This window comes from Rhinichthys klamathensis, unplaced genomic scaffold (genome assembly GCF_029890125.1).
Source record: "Rhinichthys klamathensis goyatoka isolate OS25496 unplaced genomic scaffold, OSU_Roscu_1.1 h1tg000127l_1, whole genome shotgun sequence".
NCBI lineage: Eukaryota > Metazoa > Chordata > Actinopteri > Cypriniformes > Leuciscidae > Rhinichthys > Rhinichthys klamathensis.
This window is the reverse complement of record NW_026606664.1, coordinates 3,053,088-3,072,336: the sequence shown is the minus strand read 5'-3', so window position 1 is coordinate 3,072,336 and position 19,249 is coordinate 3,053,088. Positions and strand designations below refer to the sequence as shown.

The 19,249-nt window shown below is 37.3% G+C and overlaps 1 protein-coding gene across 1 annotated transcript in view; it reads right to left on the bottom strand.

Annotated features, from left to right (window-relative positions):
• Positions 1-19,249, bottom strand: part of patj (PATJ crumbs cell polarity complex component) — a 133,404-nt gene that overhangs the window by 73,142 nt on the left and 41,013 nt on the right. The window contains exons 20-30 of the mRNA XM_056256551.1: positions 15,366-15,575; positions 14,917-15,024; positions 12,223-12,510; positions 11,887-11,959; positions 11,705-11,801; positions 10,281-10,358; positions 10,110-10,181; positions 9,088-9,265; positions 8,434-8,544; positions 6,373-6,432; positions 296-428 (exon numbers count right to left, since the gene is read on the bottom strand). Coding sequence (XP_056112526.1) covers positions 296-428; positions 6,373-6,432; positions 8,434-8,544; positions 9,088-9,265; positions 10,110-10,181; positions 10,281-10,358; positions 11,705-11,801; positions 11,887-11,959; positions 12,223-12,510; positions 14,917-15,024; positions 15,366-15,575 — 1,408 coding nt within the window. The remainder of the gene's footprint in view (positions 1-295; positions 429-6,372; positions 6,433-8,433; positions 8,545-9,087; positions 9,266-10,109; positions 10,182-10,280; positions 10,359-11,704; positions 11,802-11,886; positions 11,960-12,222; positions 12,511-14,916; positions 15,025-15,365; positions 15,576-19,249) is intronic.

The window sequence follows — 19,249 nt, the reverse complement described above, 5'->3', positions numbered from 1 at the left end:
TCTATCTTATTTATTATCTAATTATTCAAGCATTCTTTATTCTTGTTTAATGTTATTATTAATAATCACTTATTAATAATTAGTATTATTATTAATAATTATGACAATGATAATTACAAAATTAATCAAATAACAGTCCCAATATTAGGTTAATCAGGTATTCCATGCATACAGAAACTCTGCTAACTCTCCATACTATATGCTAGAGAAATAGTAGACTAGTATGGTAGTACGCAATTTCGATCACAGCCATTGAGTTCAGTCGCATGTATTGGCGCGATCAGCAGACTCTCACCTTTAGCCTGCTCTTCATCATCCCTCTCTTCCTCCTCCTCCTCCTCCTCCTGCTCCTCCTCCTGTACTAGGCTGGGGGGTCTGTAGGGTGGGGGGAGGCGCATGGGCGGAGGGACGCCGCTCTGTCCTGCTTTCTGCTTGAATAGAAAAGCAAAGAGACTGTGTGAGAGAGAGAGTAATGCAACAGACTGTGGAAAGACACTACAAAGGACACAGGCTAACAAATAAACAGTGACAGATGAATATGAATGAATAATGCTGGGAAATGATTTATTCTTTTCTATTCAATTTTGGTTGAACTATTCCTCAAAAGGCAGAGCAAACCCACTTAGAAACCCCAACAAAGCATGAATAAGAGAGAACGATGATAAGAGCATGAAGAAAGCTGTAAATGGTAAATGGTAAATGGACTGCATTTATATAGCGCTTTCACAGACCCAATGGCCACCAAAGCGCTTTACATTTGCCTCACATTCACCCATTCACACACTCATTCATACACCGACGGGCGACGTCGGTGGTAGGGAGTAGAAATTAGGCAACGGGCTATTACAAGAAGTAGTCTCGTAAAACTGCTTGTGGCGAGCAGGACGAGGCCGAGGGCCGTGAGAGAATGGCGGAAGGCGTGATTGATAATGAGCGACACCTGCGCGATACACCGTTCTCGTATCGCTCACGGAGGAGCGGAAGCATAAAAGAAGGAGTGGCGACAGTGAAGATCGAGAGAGGCCAGGCCTGGATTTTATGTTGCGTTTTATTATATGACAGCAGTCGTCCGTGAGGGACTGCTGTCTTTACTTTCGATCTGTTTATTTATTTTGTTATTAAAGTTATTGAATGTTCACCGGTTCCCACCTCCTTCCCACAACATCTAACCTTGCTACACTGCTATTGTCAGAGAATGGGAATTGGACACGGGAATAATATGTGGAAAGCCACCGCTGAAGTTATCATCAACATCCCAATACGAGGCACTTCAACTAACACCGTTCTATAGATTCTCAACAAACTATTTACTGATTGTGGTTTTAATGGACCCCAAAGTTCATTAGTCAATGGTCCATTCTTGTGAACAGATGTGATGCTATACATTGATATATAGTTGCTATAGGGTAGGGTGTTTTTGAAGGGTTTTGTTATTGCTAAAGTAGTCACTATGGGATTTGTAGGGTGTTCAGAGAGATTTTTAGCATGTCTCAATGCGATTTCAAGAACGTTCTGAGTGGTTTTTAGCATTTTTAACACATCTCTATGAGATTTACAGGATGTTCTGAGTCATTTTTAGCATGTCAATGCGATTTCAAGAACGTTTGGAGTGGTTTTTAGCATGTCTCAATGTGATTTCTAGAACGTTCTGAGAGGTTTTTAACATTTCTCTATGAGATTTATAGGATGTTCTGAGTAATTTTTTGTATGTCTCGATGTGATTTCTAGAACGTTCGAGTGATTTTTAGCATTTTTAGCACGCCTATGAGATTTATAGGATCAATTTTAGCATGTCTCTATGCAGTTTCTAGTATGTTCCGAGTGGTTTTTAGCACGTCACCGATTTCTATGGTGTTTTTAGCATGTTGCTATGCGATTTCTAGGATGTTCGGAGTAATTTTCTCTCTATTAGGGTCGGGATATCAATTGACCGTTCGCAGGCCCCTCCCCCAAAACGGCTATTGTCCAATCACACATCATAGCAACCGTTACTATGTGAGCAGGTCCGTCAAACATTGATTCCAAGCAAGATGGTGAAGCGGTGTGCCCACGGCGTTTGTAAATCGGACACTAGATACCCCGAGAGATTGTCTGGAGGAGTTGTGTTCTTTCCGTTTCAAAAGCCGAAAACACAACGTGCGCGGTCCCTGCAATGGATAAAAACAGTGTGGACGGCCCCACTCCCAGTTAAATGTGTCGAACATGGTTAACTCGCGTGCAGCGTGCGTGAGACTGAGACAATGAGATTAGTCAAAGACAAATGGAGAAAGCAGATCAAGAGGATCCACAAAGGAAGTACGTTTTCTAAAGTGTTGTTGTTAACATGATATTTTCGGGAGGAAATGAGCAGCAGTCAACAGTGCAGCACCCGTAGGCTACAGTTTAGACTAACGTTAGAGGAGTGCTCGTTCGCAACGGGGAACGCATGAAGCTTACTTGACAACATCAGTTCATATCAATATCGTAACGAATAGAAATAATGTATGGTTATCTGCATCTTTCCGTCTATTATGTATAGTTACTTTTTAAACACGAAAATCGCATTCAGCATGACACGCAAGCGGTTGCCGTGGTAATGAACAACCTGCTTGTTAAAGCGAATGAATAATCCTGTATCTGAGGCAAAATTACTAAATATGCAGCGCGAGTTATATATTTCTAACTCCAAACAATTAGCCACTGAAACAGCTTATAAAATCTTCTTCAAGGCTGTGCTGGTTGCATTTGAGGTAACGTTACAGGTCATGGGGTTTCTCAGATTTCGCTTGAGACCGGGTTGAGAGCATTATTAGGCTCGATAGTAGTCGTGTCTCCTTCATTGCGTATTTTTATATTTTGAATATATCCCTCCACTGCATACTGTAACCCCTTTTGCCTCGATCTGGAGGATATCGCGGAGGTATTGCTCCAAAAAAGTTCACTGACGCACCTCTTCCCGTCATGGCAATCTGTGGCGCTGGTCGTGTTTGACCATTTGTTTGACGGGCGTAGCAACAGTAACTAGGGGGCGTGGCTTTTGCGAACGGTCAATTAACATTAGTTCCCATAATCGATTATGGTTTACATTACCAATCGATTAATCGTTAACCTCTTAAATCCGAAGCAGGGGGCGCCAAGTTATGTTACTTAACAACCACTTGCTTAACCGACAAAAAACACTTAGAAGCTTGGCTTTACAATGAATATAGGGAATGTGACCATCACTTAACAAGTGGACAAGGTCAAGCCCAACCCATGACATCCTGAGAGAGGGAGCTGGACGTCATTTGGCTCTGCAGTGAGCACCACTTGCAAAAATTGGGCTGTGTGCGGACATCCGTGGACCCTCCTGATATACAAAATGTACATACAGTACATGCAAAATAATAACACATTTACCAGTGACAACAGAGTCTAATCAAGGCTAACCATCTCTCAATAGAGCTGAAGCTATAGTAGCTCACATAAGCCGCCTCTAACAGATCTATTAGCATTAATCAGCTATTAGCGGCGCTTGCAGAAGGATGCCATAATGTTTCACTGCTCCTGAGAGCCACGCTTACTGCTGATTAATAGCTAATGAATGATGGAAGAATGATATCGAGGGAGAAAGACCGCTAATGTGTGCAAGAGATGTGAATACAGGTATTAGCAACCGAGGCTAATTTTGCTATGTTGGCAAAAAACTATTTTGCGCACAATATATGGGAAAGTCTTTGTTTACAACATACTATTAAAGGTAATTCTTCTATTTTTTTTCTGTAGCAGTTCCTTTTTCAAATCTAAATTTACATTTTCTTATGGAAAATAGTATCAGAAATAGAAAGCAGTGAGAGTTTTCCTTCAGATATGAGCTGAAAAGTTAATTAAATTTGCAGGGTGTAATTAGAGGGCCCCATATTCTTCTGATTGTGGTGAATAATCATGTAACCTCTGGAGCCGAATACAACTAATGGATGAAGGAGCAATTAGGCAAATTACTGTAATTTCAAATTAATTGCTAGAAAAAACAGTTTTAATCAAAACACGGCGACTCCAGAGGTATCTAGAAGATTTCAAATTGGGATTCTTTTGCAGGTCTCCCGGGAAGAGACACCATTTCTCAGAAACATGGGCTTGCTTGCGCATATTTGTCCTCTTTTCTTTCATTATTTCTCTTAATTCTGGGATGTGGCGAGGGTTATAACAGATTGTGATGGGTTGTGCTTTGATGTCAGTGGAAACCAGCCTTAGACATTTACATTAGTGGACACAAAGACATCTTGAAACAGACACATAATAAATACAGCATTCAGCTTCTTTGCACAGAGACTCAGAGTGTGATCATTACAGGCAGCTGGGACGTAATTACGGATCATTACGGACAATGCAGTTCCAGTGAGAATCAGATTGCAGTGAATGCTGCCGATTTGAGCTCCAGCATAGAGAGCTAATATTATGTTCAGAAATAAAATCTGAGTCTGAGAACACACTAAAAGGCATTCAAAATCTTAATTAAACCTGGAAAGTTTTTTTATTTATTCTGATATCATTCTAAAAAAAAATAAAAAAAAATCTAATTTTAAAAAAGCAAAATAACAGCATTCACTTTTAGACTTTAGAAGTATTTTCAATATTCAAGATTCAAATAAATTAAAAAATGTTATACAAAATATGTTTTGGAACAATTTTTTTTTTAAATAAATAAAAATAAATAAATATATATATATATATATATATATATATATACTATATTTACACACAAACAGACTACCAGTCAAAAGTTTGGAATCATTAAAGTCTCTTTTGGTCACTAAGGCTGTATACTGTATATTTAATCAAAAATACAGTAAAAACAGTAATATTGTTTTCTTTTTGAATATATATATATATATATATAAATGTAATTTATTCCTGTGATGTCATTACTCCAGTCTTGAGTGTTAATTTTTTTACCATCATATCATAACTTTTAATAATTACATGCACTAAATGTATGATCAAATATCTTTTGATCAAATAAATCCACCCATGCTGCAAAAATAAATAAATAAAAAATAAATAAAAATGATATATATATTATATTATATATATATATATATATATATACAGTGTATATATATATATATTAGAGCTGTCAGTTAAACGCGTTATTAATGGCGTTAACGCAAACCTATTTTAACGGCGTTAATTTTTTTATCGTGCGATTAACGGTCTTTTTGGCCTGGCAAACTTTGTAGTTTTTTTTCACATGCTTTTGCAACAGGACGCGGCATGCCCGGCGCTGCGCTATGAAACCCATTCATTTCAATGGGTTGCGCCCCGCGAGGACGTTTTGAAAGCGCAAGCGGATCTAGCTAGACCGGAAACAAAAGGCACCGGAAACAACAGGCACGCGCACACACTTGTTTGGGCCTGCGAGCCGGCCAAATAGTTGGTTAACGTTACGTTTTGAGTGGATGACGAGCGCGAGACGCCGAAATGGATGCCAATAAGATTCTGAATGGAAAGTTTACTTTTAAAAAGTTGGCCAAATGGTTCCATTGACAAGACCAAAGTGATCTGTGTGTTTTGTCGTTGTGAACTGAGCTATCATCATCATGTCCAGTCTGAAAAACCACTTGATGATGGCCAAGCACACACACAGCTGATGCGAATTCTCCGCCCCCTCGTCAATATCAGGACCTCGTCAGTATTTCTTTCACCCTTTTATTGATGGACAGTGTTACATTGTGTGAGAGATTATTTGCTCCAAGTGAGAATGTTAGTGTGAAATTGAACACAGTATGTCAATGTTGTTTTCAATAAAAAAAACATGCACAAATCAAGCCGATCCACTTTTCCATGTTGATGAGCATTAAAATGAGAAAAAATAATAGGACAAAAAGAAATCAAGAGACATTTAGAATAGATAAAAATGTGCGATTAAATGCGATTAATCGCGAGTTAACTATGACATTAATGCGATTAATCGCGATTAAATATTTTAATCGTTTGACAGCACTAATATATATATATCTCTACATACATATCTATATATTATATATATATAACATTTTTTTGCATGCATTTGTTCTGTTGTTTTGTCATAGGTTATTGTATTTTTTATTTTCTATTTTTATTATAATTATCTTTCTTTTTCGTCATCGTTATCGTTGTTCTGTTTGTTGCGTGAAAAATCAAAAATGCTAAAATAAATGTAAAAAAAATAAATAAAAAATAATAGGACTAACAAGATTAATTGCATTAATTTTTATCTCGTCGTCTTATAATTTTTTAATAATTAGATGCACAAAATGTACAGCGCTATTTGCAATACCTGTCAGCATATGTATATTCGTGCAGGATTTGTTGAAAAGGTGAAAGAGCCACAACTCAGAGGTGAGCTTGAGCAGAGCGCAGGTTTGTACTCACCTGGGCGGCTTTCCTCTTAGCCTTATGCTGTCTAATGCTGGAGGCCGTCACTGAAGCAGGCTGTGAACACACACACACACACACACACACACACAAAGAAAGTCAACCTCACGGATAACGAACACGGACACATCAGCTCAAGAGATTTGTGCGTTCCCAGTTTGGGGCTGAGAGAGAACGAAATCAATTATCTCAGACAGAGAAAGACATCATTCACTGACATCCCGTTAGTGTCGCTATTACTGTTGAAATCATCCAATCAGGAGGGATTAGCACATGGCATTGGAACAGCACCACAAGATCCTGTGCTTGTATGGTTGCTAAGGCTGAAGTACCTAACCTGCAGGCCATTCCAACTAAGGTCATAAAAATCATTAAGTTGTACTGTATGAAACAACAGCTCTGCTCGATTGTGCAGCCTCAGGGTCAACACAGACAGGTTCAGGAAGAGCTTCTTCCCTCAAATCACACAGATCCTCAATAAGGATGCTGCTAGAGGCCCATACGCTGCTCTCTGACCACAATACTGTGATACAAAAAATCATCCAGAAGGTCTTTGTAATACACATGTTCCCCCTCACGTTTCAACCGCACTTCTTATTATTATTAGTTATTATTATTTAAATATTATTTAGAATTTTTAACAGATAAACATTTTGGCCAGGCCGTGTAATTGGCCTATGACTTTACCAATGGATAATAAACTATTTAATTAAGTAATTAAGTATTAAGTAATTTATTGAGTAAATATTATGTAAAATAAATAATATATAAAAAAATAAATGACAAATACTTTTGTGAAATTCTCGAAATAAATACATATTTATTATAATTATTACATGTATTATTTATACAAATTCTTTTACAATAGTTAAATATTGCTAATTAGACAAAACTATTTAGAAAAGTTTCAAATTATTAAGGACTTTGTCAATGGATAATAAACAGTTTGTCTAAAGCAATATTTTGTGAATTTCCAGTAATTTGAGAAAAAAATTGCATGTGTGTGTGTGTGTAGAATAAGGTTCTGTGTGAGTGTGCTAATAGTAATTACTATTACTATTCATAACTATACTTATAGTAAATGCATACATATTTATTATAATTATTACAATCTCTAAATGTTACAATTATATTAATTCTAACGTAAAAAATATATACACAATTAAATAGAATATAATTACTACATGCATTATTTATATAGTATATACATTTTATATTATTTATATTAGAAATATTACATATTTATATTTAATTTTATTACAATATCTACATATTACTATTTTGATATCTAGAACTCTATTTACACTATTTAGAAAAGTTTAGTTTCAGTAATTTGAGTACTTATTAATAAATACATAAATGCATATGATTATTTATTATAATTATTACATGCATTATTTATATATGAAAATAATTGTATTACAATATCTAAATATTACTGTACTATTTAAATGTTATAAATTATTATAATATAAACTATAATATCATTAAATGTATGCATATTATTAAATTTAATATTATTAAAATGTATATACTTCTATTATAATTATTTTGGGGCAGCTTTTTCAAGCAAGGTTGTCATTTTTTTTTATCAATGAAAGAGCAGAGATAACAGGAAATAATGCACATTCGCATGAGGAAACAATAGTGATGAGCAGTAATATGTGTGTGGCCACAACTACAGTACAGCATTTATTTGTGTTTTCATTGTTGCTTTTTTCCCCTTATGCAAAGTAAAGGGCACATACGTTACAAAACTTGGATGACACAGTTAAAGGATGCAAGAACAATGTTTCAAAATAGAGGCACATTATGGAAAAATACAGGGGACTAAAAGCAATCGAAAGACCTTTAACAGTCGAGCTGCGGCAGGAAGTGGCCCAAGAGTGCGGCGTCATTTACCAGTGCCTTCAGTAGCGACTGAGTGGAATTATTATTGTTGAACTAGAAATGAATTTTCAAAAGTGAGAGCACTCAGGCATGAACAGGGGAGGTCATATCTGAGGTGCACAGTGGCAGGAGAAGATGATGGCATTTTAAATGAAATGGCAGGTTTACCCGTGGAGTGGAGCACAGGCTCTGCACGACGAAGACTACGGGAGTGGACGCCGCTTTGATAGCCTGTACTGCCTCCTCATGGCTGGCGTTCTGCAAATCCACTCCAGAAACCTATTTATCACACAGGATGACGGAAGGACAAAGGACAGAGGGAGGAGAGAGAGAGAGATAAGAGAGGATTTAAAGGGGACATGCATTTGAAAACAGGATTATTTAGCAAAAAACAGGTTACGATGTCAGAACCATGTGCACATTAACATAAGCCCGCCCACATTTACATCTCAACATGTGTTCATCTTGGAGTGTCAAGTTGCTGAAAACTGAAAGACAGCGAATTAAGCCAGTCGTTTTGATATGATAAGACGTTAGCCAATAATAAAAGAGGTCATTTACAAATTGTCTTAAAGGTACAGTAGCAAAAACAGAAAAGAAAAACTCAAATACAGCCAATTTTGGTGCAGGAAATCTTTAAAAGGGATCATAAATATTCATTCAGGGATATATAAATTGCTACAAAACAAAGAATATGGCCCCTTTAAAACGGTTAGGAAGCAGAAAAGAGCAGAATATTAATGGGCGTAGTTGTGTACTAATAAGCAACAGCTGTATTAAGAGCAATGCGTCTGAACATGTATGTGTGTGTGTCTCTCAGACCTGTAAGATCTTGTCTCCTGTTTTAAGGGCACCCGTGCGTCCAGCTGGGCTTTCTGGCAGCACCTGTTTAATGAAAATGCCCTTCAGCTCCTCTCCGTTCTTCAGCCTCTTTATAACGGTGCGTCCGCCCACTATGCTGATACCCAGAGACTCCTGCGTCTCTAGCCACACCTCCACTCTGGACCCCAAAAAACAACCGTTTTTGAAAGAAGTCTCTTCTGCTCACCAAGGCTGCATTTATTTGATCCAAAATTCAGTAAAGACAGTAATAGTGTGAAATATTTTTACAATTTAAAAGAACTGTTGTCAATTTGAATATATTTTAAATTGTAATTTATTCCTGTGATGCAAAGCGTCATTACTTCAGTGATCCTTCTAATATCTGGATTTAATGCTCAAGAAACATTTCTAATTATTATCAATGGTGAAAACAGTTTTGCTGTGGAACCATTTTTTCAGGATCTTTTGACGAATAAAACGTTTTATTCATCAAAGAACAGCATCAATTTGAATATAAATTGTTTGTAAAATTATAAATGTCTTTACTTTTGAACACTTTTGACTGGTAGGGTATACATTTAATGATATACTATAGTATAAAATAAAATAATATAATATACTTATTAATGAGGCTTATCCGATTTTTTACCTCTGATACAAAAACAATAAATCATCACTTCCTGTCTCTGTCTAATAATAATAATAATAATATTTTCTTATCTCTCTCTCTCTATATGTGTATATAGAATAGAAGAAACTATAAAATAATGTTTGTTACTTTGATCTTTATGTATGTCAGATATCAAATAATACATTTTATATAGTATTAAAATATTTATACTTTTTATTCATTAACTTTAAATGTATTATAAATATACAAATTCGTTTTATTTTAGGAAGATGTCTAAGTCAATACTTTTTCATAGACACTTCATTTCCATCGTTTACATTTTTGTTACTTCCACCTTTCTATTAGAATCTGTTGAACCACACACAACTTCAGTGTTTTAAGTGTGTTTTACCTGCGTGGGGGACCCCAGTGACTGAACGCAGGCGTCTCCTCACCTTCTCCCTCCTCTCTTTCTGGCAGATCACTGCGCACAATACATATAAATGTACAGTTATAATAATAACAAACATTTTTATATTACTATCAAATTCTCAATGAGTGATCAGTAATGCCGAAAAGCTACCTGTGGCCTCCTCTGATTGGACCGGCAGCGCCCTGGTTTCTTCTCTTCCTGCTGCGAGAGGAAGTCCGCTGCGCAGATCTGCCGAGCAAGAGAGAAAGTTATAGATGCATAACAGTCACAGAGTCATAATAGACTGAATTAAACTCATCAGGTTCATGTAACATTTAAGTAAGATTCCGACTTTACTCATCTCAGATCTGTCTTGACAGTTCACAAAAAAGATGTAATATTTCAAAAGCAAGAAAATAATTTTAAAAAATCATATTTTTGAAATATTTCACCTGATCAAACAGCATGAATTCAACAAATAAATGTCAGTGTAATAGCAGGAAAGCATAAAGTATAATTTGAATTGGATTAATAACAAAAATAATTCAGTCATCCTACAGGCTTGTTTGACTTAAAATCTCCGATACAAAAAACGCATCACTTCCTGTCTCTATTAAGGTCAACTGAGCTACATACTGTAAACAAAGCTAGAATGTGCAATAATGAAAACTCAAATTATTATCTATTATATAAATAATATATAGGACAGTAATGTGGTTTACAAACACAACAATAATGATAGTATAAAATTATTATTATTTTTAGCTATAATTAATGATGTTCTGACATTTGACATTCTGAATTTGACATTTTTATCTTTTAAATGTAATCTTTTTTACAGTCTAAACATCAATACTGTGTGCATAGTAAATACAACATTTAATTGGCTATTCATTTTCCAAAAACGTGTTGTATGTGTACAAACCAAAAGGCATTCTCTCTCTCTCTCACACACACACACACACACACACACACACCATTAACAGCTGCCCAAGTCTCAGCTGCGTTTCACACCAATTTGACACCATTCATTGTTCAGCTCCAAACGGCATTTTACATCCGTTTCTCACTTTTCTTTAATTTCTCTACCACACCTGGGTTATAGCGCAGTGGTAGCTCAATTATAAAAAATCATTGTGATAATCTAAGATAAACATGATCATTTTCTAATACTTGTAAAATATCAAAAAGCATAAATCTCTCATTTCTGATTACCACCACACAAACGGTTTAATTTGAGTATCTTGTTTTTACATATATAAAAATGTAGTTTTATAACTGTCCTATGAATTTAAGCAGCACATTTGTCCAGCAGGTGGCGTTATGGATCTATTAGAAAACATGGTAATTACAATTCCTCACAAGGCATCAACCTTTATGAACACAGGTACAATAAAAAAATATATTTAAGAACTTTAAGGTGTGTATTAGTGTATTTGCTAGTAGAGAGTTTAAAATGTTATTACCTGCTATCTGCATCTGTACTCTCAAAAATAAACCGATGACAACATGGTAATGTTTTGTTTGTAAACAGAAGTTAGTTCTGTTAGTGATGGATATAGTTGGGTGTGTATTTATTACAGCTGGAGACTCACTCAGTGTCAGTGTCGGTCAAGGTAAGTTCTGAGCCTTCGTTTCTGGAGTCAGAGTCTGCCTCGCTGTCCGCTGACTCCAACCATGACGCAGGCTGACCTGAGAACAGACGTTTAAATATCAAACTGTATTGAACTGAACTGTACTTATTTAAATAAACCTTGTTTTAAAGACAAACACTCACTGAGAGGAATTTGTGAGAGCTGCAGCTGAATCTTCTCAAAGCTTGTGCAAAGATCATCGTTCACCTCAGGGAACTGTGGCAGCAACAACACAAGAGTTTCAATCATGTATTCTTGTGGGATTTGATCTTACATAAAAATAAAAGAAAGAAAAAATCTAATGATGTGAACTTGATGACAGCTATGGATGAATCTAATGAAAGTCTAGAAGTAGTCAAGGTCATTTCAGCCCCCACAGTTACAGTTATGAAAATGTAAGCCAAAAGGTATTTGGACACTTTGTATGGCTTTAAAACCTATAAAATCATCTTTGGCATCGGAGTATCATTATGCATCACCTGTTCTTGCAAATCAGCTTGAGCATCGAACTGGTAGAGGCTGGATGTCGCTGGTTTTTCCCAGGAACGAGTCTTCTCGCTGAGGTATGAAGGCAGACTAGAGCTCCCTTGATCCTTCATGGTGTCCATCTCCTGCTCTTCATCATCTTCATCCACAGCCATCTCTCGCTCCAGGCCGGACAGGAGGTCAACAGTGGTGAGGGGAGAGGCATAGCGGGGCTCGGCGTCAAGGATTAGCTCCGGCTCCTCGTCCAGGTCGTCAGATAAGACAGAGTCATTTCCAAAGTCCTACACACAAAGAACATGACTTTTCAATTTAAATTTCCATCATCTTTCACACAAAGCTGAGAAAACATAAAGAGAGTTGTATCAACCACTTTTATGGTGTATTTTTCGAGCATTATTAGACAGAAAAAGAGCAGTGTAAATATTCTGCTAAATATCTACTTTTGTGTTGGATTTGATTTGATTTGATTTTTGGCTGAACTATGGCTTTCACCGCCAATTTTTGTGGGATTTGAACCAACAACCTTCTGGTGACCAATTCATCAAGCTAAAATGTTCATATTTATATTAATAGTGGTAAAAAAAAAAAAAAAAAAAAAAAAAAAGTACTCTTTAGTCAAAACATTTATTATACTGTTTTTTTATACTATACATTACTATACTCAGTCTGGTACATTTGTGGGTAAAAAATCCCTTAACAGCACACTAATAATAGTTTATAAACCGATTTTTGTGGGATTTGAACTCGCAACCTTCTTCCGACCAACCAAAATCTTGAACCGCAAGGCTAAATTGATAAAATACAAGCAAACATTTTCATATTTATATTGCTTAAAAACATAATCTTTATTCATAACGAGGCCCAAGAGGTTTACTACAAATTCTTGTGGGATTTGAACCTACAACCTTCTGCCAACCAACAAATCTTGAACCACAAGGCCATATCAACCAAATACAATTTAAAAAGTTCATATTTACATCTACATTGCTTAAAAATGTCATCTGTAGTCAAAACGAGGCCCAAGAGGTTTACTACAAATTCTTGTGGGATTTAAACCTACAACCACCTATCTACCAATCTAAATCTTGAACCACAAGGCCAGATCAATCAAATACAAGCTAAAATGTTAATATCAATAGTGCTCAAAAACACCATCTTTAGTCAAAACAAGGCCCAAGAGTTTTACCAAACTCAGTCCAAACCTATCCGACTTGGTTTCAGTTTCTGAGTTGATTTCCCCCATACCGAAACTCTTGATAACGAAACCCTATGCTACTTTATACCCCTTTTAACATTCTTCCCCTCAAAATCATCCGCTAACAGAAACGTCTGATGTTGGAGGGGGCGTGTAAGGTAGAGACATCTCACCTCCTGTCTGTCTGCCGCATACAAAGCAGCTCTTTCTATTCCTGCAACAGGGTGCCGGAGCTTGTCCTCCTCTCCCTCTTCCACACACTTACGGATCATAAGAGCTGAAAGCGCACTTTTCCCCCGTGACGCTCCAACAAGCCGACTCAGCTCCTTTCTCACTCGTCCCCCCCCCCCACCCTTGAGGAGAGCAGAACCAATTTGCCATGAAAAATGTGCAGAGTCTAAAATCTTAATGGTGCAATTAGTCTCGTTTTGAGTAGATTTACGGCAGCACTTGACTCGGCCGCCTCAATTACATCTTTGCTAAAATTCAAGGATAATACGGTACATTTCAAAGGCCCATAGAGGGGGTCATGCATCACCTCCAAAAAGATCCCTCTCAGGAGGCTCGCTCATTTGTTCCTCTTTTTCTTTCTCGCTTCAGTGCATGCTCTCTTTGTTAAATCACAACTGTAGTTGGGTTTCCTTCCTACATATTGATGGACATGAGCCTGTTTACAGATGTTTAGTGCAGGGGTCTTAAACTTTTTTCAAAACAAAACATTTAGTCTAACTTTATTTTATTAACTTCTGCTAACTTAACTAAATTTACTTGCATTTTTGTTTAAATTATTTTTGTCACAATTTTTTTGTTGTTCAGATCAATCTATATTTGGCGAATCTGCATTACAATAAATGTGATTATGTTTTTTTAAAGTTTTTTTTTTAGTTTCTATGTATTTAAGACTGGGATTTTTATAAGGTCTATTGTATATGTGAAAACAGGATTATATAAGTACATATATATATATATATATATATATATATATATATATATATATATATATATATATATATATATATATATACATATATATTACACTACGGTTCAAAAGTTTCTTATGGTCACCAGGGCTGCATTTTTTTAAATCAAAAATACAGTAAAAACAGTAATAATGTGCAATATTAAAATTTTAAATAACCGTTCTATTTTAATATATTTTAAAATGCTATTTATTCAGCAAAGCTGAATTTTCAACATAATTACTCCAGTCTTCAGTGTAACATGATCCTTCAGAAACCAGTCTGATTTGCTGTTCAAGAAACATTTCCTATTATTATCATATTCCTTATTATTATCAATGTTGCAAACAGTTCCGTTTCTTAATATTTTTGTGGAAACTGTCAGCAATTTTTCTATGATGTGATAAAAAAAAACAGCATTTATTTGAAATATAAATCTTCTTTGACATTTTCAATCAATTTAATGAATCCTTGCTGAACAAAAATTATTAACTGCTTGCAAAATAATTGAAGTAAAGGCGTATTCTGAATACCTCTGGCATAGATGGGAGAGTGTGGCTGACGACCTGCTTTGCCACTGGTTGCTCATCGGCACCCTCAACAGGCCAAGAGGACTGCTGCCCACTACCTCTGTCCTCTGTCTGTATAGTTCATAGAAACAAAAGAATGCAACAAATCAATACAAAATAAACGGGCATATCACATGCAGCCTTTTGCCACTAGTAGGAGTTAACTATTTAGCTACAAGCCAAACAAGCTTGTTTGGCAGGTTTCATCAAGAAAAAAAATTGTGCGCATGTTTAAAATAAGAAATAAAGTCATATTGTGAGATATAAAGTCACATTGTGGTGGAAACGGACACTGTAATGATCCTCAATCCTCAACCCAGAGTAAAACTTGAAATACCCACCAATCTTAAATATTTAACCAAATAAACACCTCCAGCACTGGATGTTAATATTATGGGGCCATAATTACATACCGCCAGGGGTTTCCTGATTCCAAGGTAGACTATCCCAGGTGGAGCAGATTTGAGAACCTCTACAGCCTGGGCCAGAGAGCATGCGTCTAGATAGTTGTCATTGACGAAAACCAGCTGGTCACCCGGGAAAAGCCCACCGTGATTGTCAGCTACCCCTCCGGGAACCACAGAGCGGATGACGATCACAGAGCGTGCAACATCCAGAGGGTCCTGCAGAGGGCAATGCAGACCATAGCAAACAGAAAAAACATGAGCAGAGTGGAGCAATAGTGACCGTGATTTAACCTATACGCCACAGTCATATCAAAAAGCAGATCATGATGACTGCCTTTTGAAGTTTCATTCATTTATTTGAATCTTAACACAAACATTTCAAACTGAACCAATGTAAGCAGAGAATAGAATATTGCAAACAAGCAGCCTTCATTCCCATGGTCATTCAAGTTAGGCAGTACCTTTTGAACTAATTTGAAATGACTTTATAACAGAAATGACTCTGGGATCCACGCATTAAAATCTACTTACAAAAGAGCATGACAAACTTGCTGGAAGGCCAAATGAGGCCAACTTCCCACTCCAACAACCCGAGTGCCACAGTATCAATCACATCTCTGGGGAGCTCTGCCATAAAACTGCAATTCAACCGATTTGATGTCTCCAACAATATATTTCATGACCCATATGGGCAGCTTTTATGTGGCATATGACAATATAAAAGTGATTAACAAGTAGTTATTTGAGAGTAAAAACTGAAGCGGGAGCGCAGTCATTAGTAATCTCATCTATCTGCCCATGAACATTTACGACCAACCATGTCAAAAGACCAGCCGAACACCCAATCCTTGCAATTTTTTAGATTTTAACATGAATCTGTTCTGCAGCTGACCCCATCTTCGGACAGGGCCACAAAAGACAGGTTCAGGTCACAAAGACCACTCAGAACAAGGAGATAACATATTACTGACAAGGATTTTTAACAATGAACTTCAGTGGAGGCCCCGAGCGAAACTGCGAACCAGGAAACTTCACCCAGCCCAAACATAAAAAGTGGGTCAGCAAGCCCAGCAATTACTGCCTCCTGATTACCCAGTGAGCCACTGCTGTACGGTAAGCAGACGAGAAGAGAAAAGCAATTTCAGAGCTAGAGGAACTGAGGCCTGCTAGAAGGGAAAGAATGGGGGGGGGGGGGGAGACAGGAAAAAGTTGGAGAGAGGATTTGAAGTTCCACTCCAGCTGGCGCTTTAGGAGGACACAGGCTGCATTGTCCGGCTGCCGGGTTCCAGCCAAGCATGCTTTGCTTTCCAAGCCCTGCTCTCATCCCACATGGTCAGTGATGTCAGTAGAGCAGCTTTTATATGAAAAAAAAAAAATAATAAATAAAAAAAAAAAAAAGCCAAGAGGAACGGGCCAGCACAGGGGGCTCCTAATACAACAATACGTCACCTTGCTACGGAATAAAGACGGTGATCAGTATGAATGTTTGCATGAGAGATGGAAAGAAAGAGCTAGGTTGCTCTATTTCTTATTCGCATTTCCATCCTAGTGTTCATATGATTTAGATGGTGTACAGTACATGGCTCATTGGGAGAGTAGCTGTCTTCCATGCTACAGGTGTGAGGAACATCGCAAGATCCAAAGAAAACAAAAATCCCAGAAGTTCCTGGCTGGTGTTGCACATTACAACATTTGCACACAACCATCGGCAGCTAAAAATAGCCAGTCAGAATTGGATTAAACGAGTTTATGGCAACCCTAACAGTTCCATCATGATGTTTTCCTGTGGTCTACATAACCTTAATAATGGTCGAAACTCTCCGCTAGCTAACAGATGGGCATTAGCATTGGCTGCCCGGAATGGATCTCCCATATTTCTTGCTGGCTTAGGTTTACTACCGTCTCCTCCAAGCGTTCCCTTTGCTGGCCCTGCTTGTCGAACGGGTTGAAATTCTTCAGAGTGGTGTCAGGCGGACAGTAAATCTGCTGTTTTGCAGGAATCAACGGCAGGCCAAGTCATCTGTTTTCGCTCTTGCGCTCTGACTCACCTTCAATCTTGCTGAACAGAATACCAGGAACTCCAGGACGTCGGTCTCTTGCTTTTTCTCTTTTAATCTTTTTTTTGGTTGTTCTGACCATAGTTGCTTTGAGAGGAGAAAGGATGCCACTTCCACGGACAAGCAAATTGCACAATCACATCAATTCCTCGAAAATAACCCACTAGAATAGTCTGCTTAAGTATGTTTGCCTCGCTTCATGTTGCTTTTGTAAAAAAAAAAAAAAAAAAAAAAAAACTTGTGTCAAAAATGACATCAATGTTTTCCAATGCAAATAATTCTACAAAGTGAAGAGTTAAGCTACAGCATTACCTGAGGTTGCATGGCAAACAAAAGTCAAACACTGTAACATGAGGCTCCAAGTTCAGACAATTTAAACTTTTTGCTGTTCCGATTCAAAATATACCATGACATTCAAAGGAAAAAGAAATGCATGGCAAAATGTTACCCACTTTATTTGTTTTGGCATTTGTTCACTTACCGTTTTCTCGCTACTAGCTATGACGTTAGTATTGCGAGGTGCATTGAAGTCTTGACGCTAGTCATGTAAAAAGAGTCACACAATGAGGAGGAACAATGCATCAGCCGTTGTTTATTATAAAACTTACAGCTGTGGGCAGCTGTTTGACTTAGGAACAGGTGGCATAGACGGTGCAGAAATGACAATGGCAGTAAATCCAAACAAAGCTCCCTTGGATCTGCTACAAATCGGATCCTAATATTGGAGGACACCGTTGAGAAACAACATGATGTTACATAAATTTTTCATGGCTGAAAATCATAATGCATATTCTTCTTCAACATATTAACATTTAGGATGGTGTCTACAGTCGATTTGGTAGCTTATTTTCCTGCGAGGATAATAAAATAGCCCTTGGTCAGTTTCTGCAGCTTCGGGCCACAGAATAAATAAACAACGATAAATAAATAATACCACACCGGGATGATTTATGACTCTCCTTTAAAACATTCACTGGATGAGACTAAATGCTGTATTGATGTGCAGGTTAGGCTCTTTGAACCATCGAAAATGATTCAAAAATGCATTCTCTCAGATCTCTTCTCCTTGGACAGCATGAATTATTGGAGCCAAGCATTCACAACCTACGTAACAAATAAACTTGTTTTGCACAGAGAGAGTTTACAGCCCACTTGCAAAATGGCATTTGCAGACGCAAGACCCTTCTGAGAACATATTGCAGCTCAAATTCTGCATGTTCTTCATGCTCTTATTTTACACTACAAGTTTATTATTTTTGTGAACAGAGACATTTTCCTTTTTGAAGCTGGTGTAGGGCCGACAAGTTACCCAAACAGAGGGTTATGTTAATCTACATTTAGCTTAACATAAGCTTTATCTACCCTGAACCATTTGCAGAAGAGCTGCTCAATCATACTTCCGTTCAGCCTGGCAGCACCATGACTTCATACACAAATTCAATTGTTAGTCAGAACTTTTAGTAATGACTTTTAAATGGCCATGTTATAATCCCGCTTAAAACAAAACCGTCACAGCTCAATTCTTCAGATCAGTTGACTTTCAAGACTCTTCAGATCAAGATGACCTTCATTAATCTCCATTACCAGGATGGCTAGGACGACCAAGGGGGTCCTTCTCATGTTGCCATGCAGTGCTTCTTACTTCGAGATCCCCTTCTTGTCAGAGCAAAAAACCGAGCCATGACTCCAAATGGTTTTGTCGTCGCCACTTCACGTCACTCACGCAGTCAGGGGTGTCATTTAGGGAAGAAAAACTCCCTGGTTTCCAGCTGTCAGTGTGACCGTGGGCTCCCATCAATCTAGCTGTGGTTACAAGGTCTCCTTGCTTTGAGG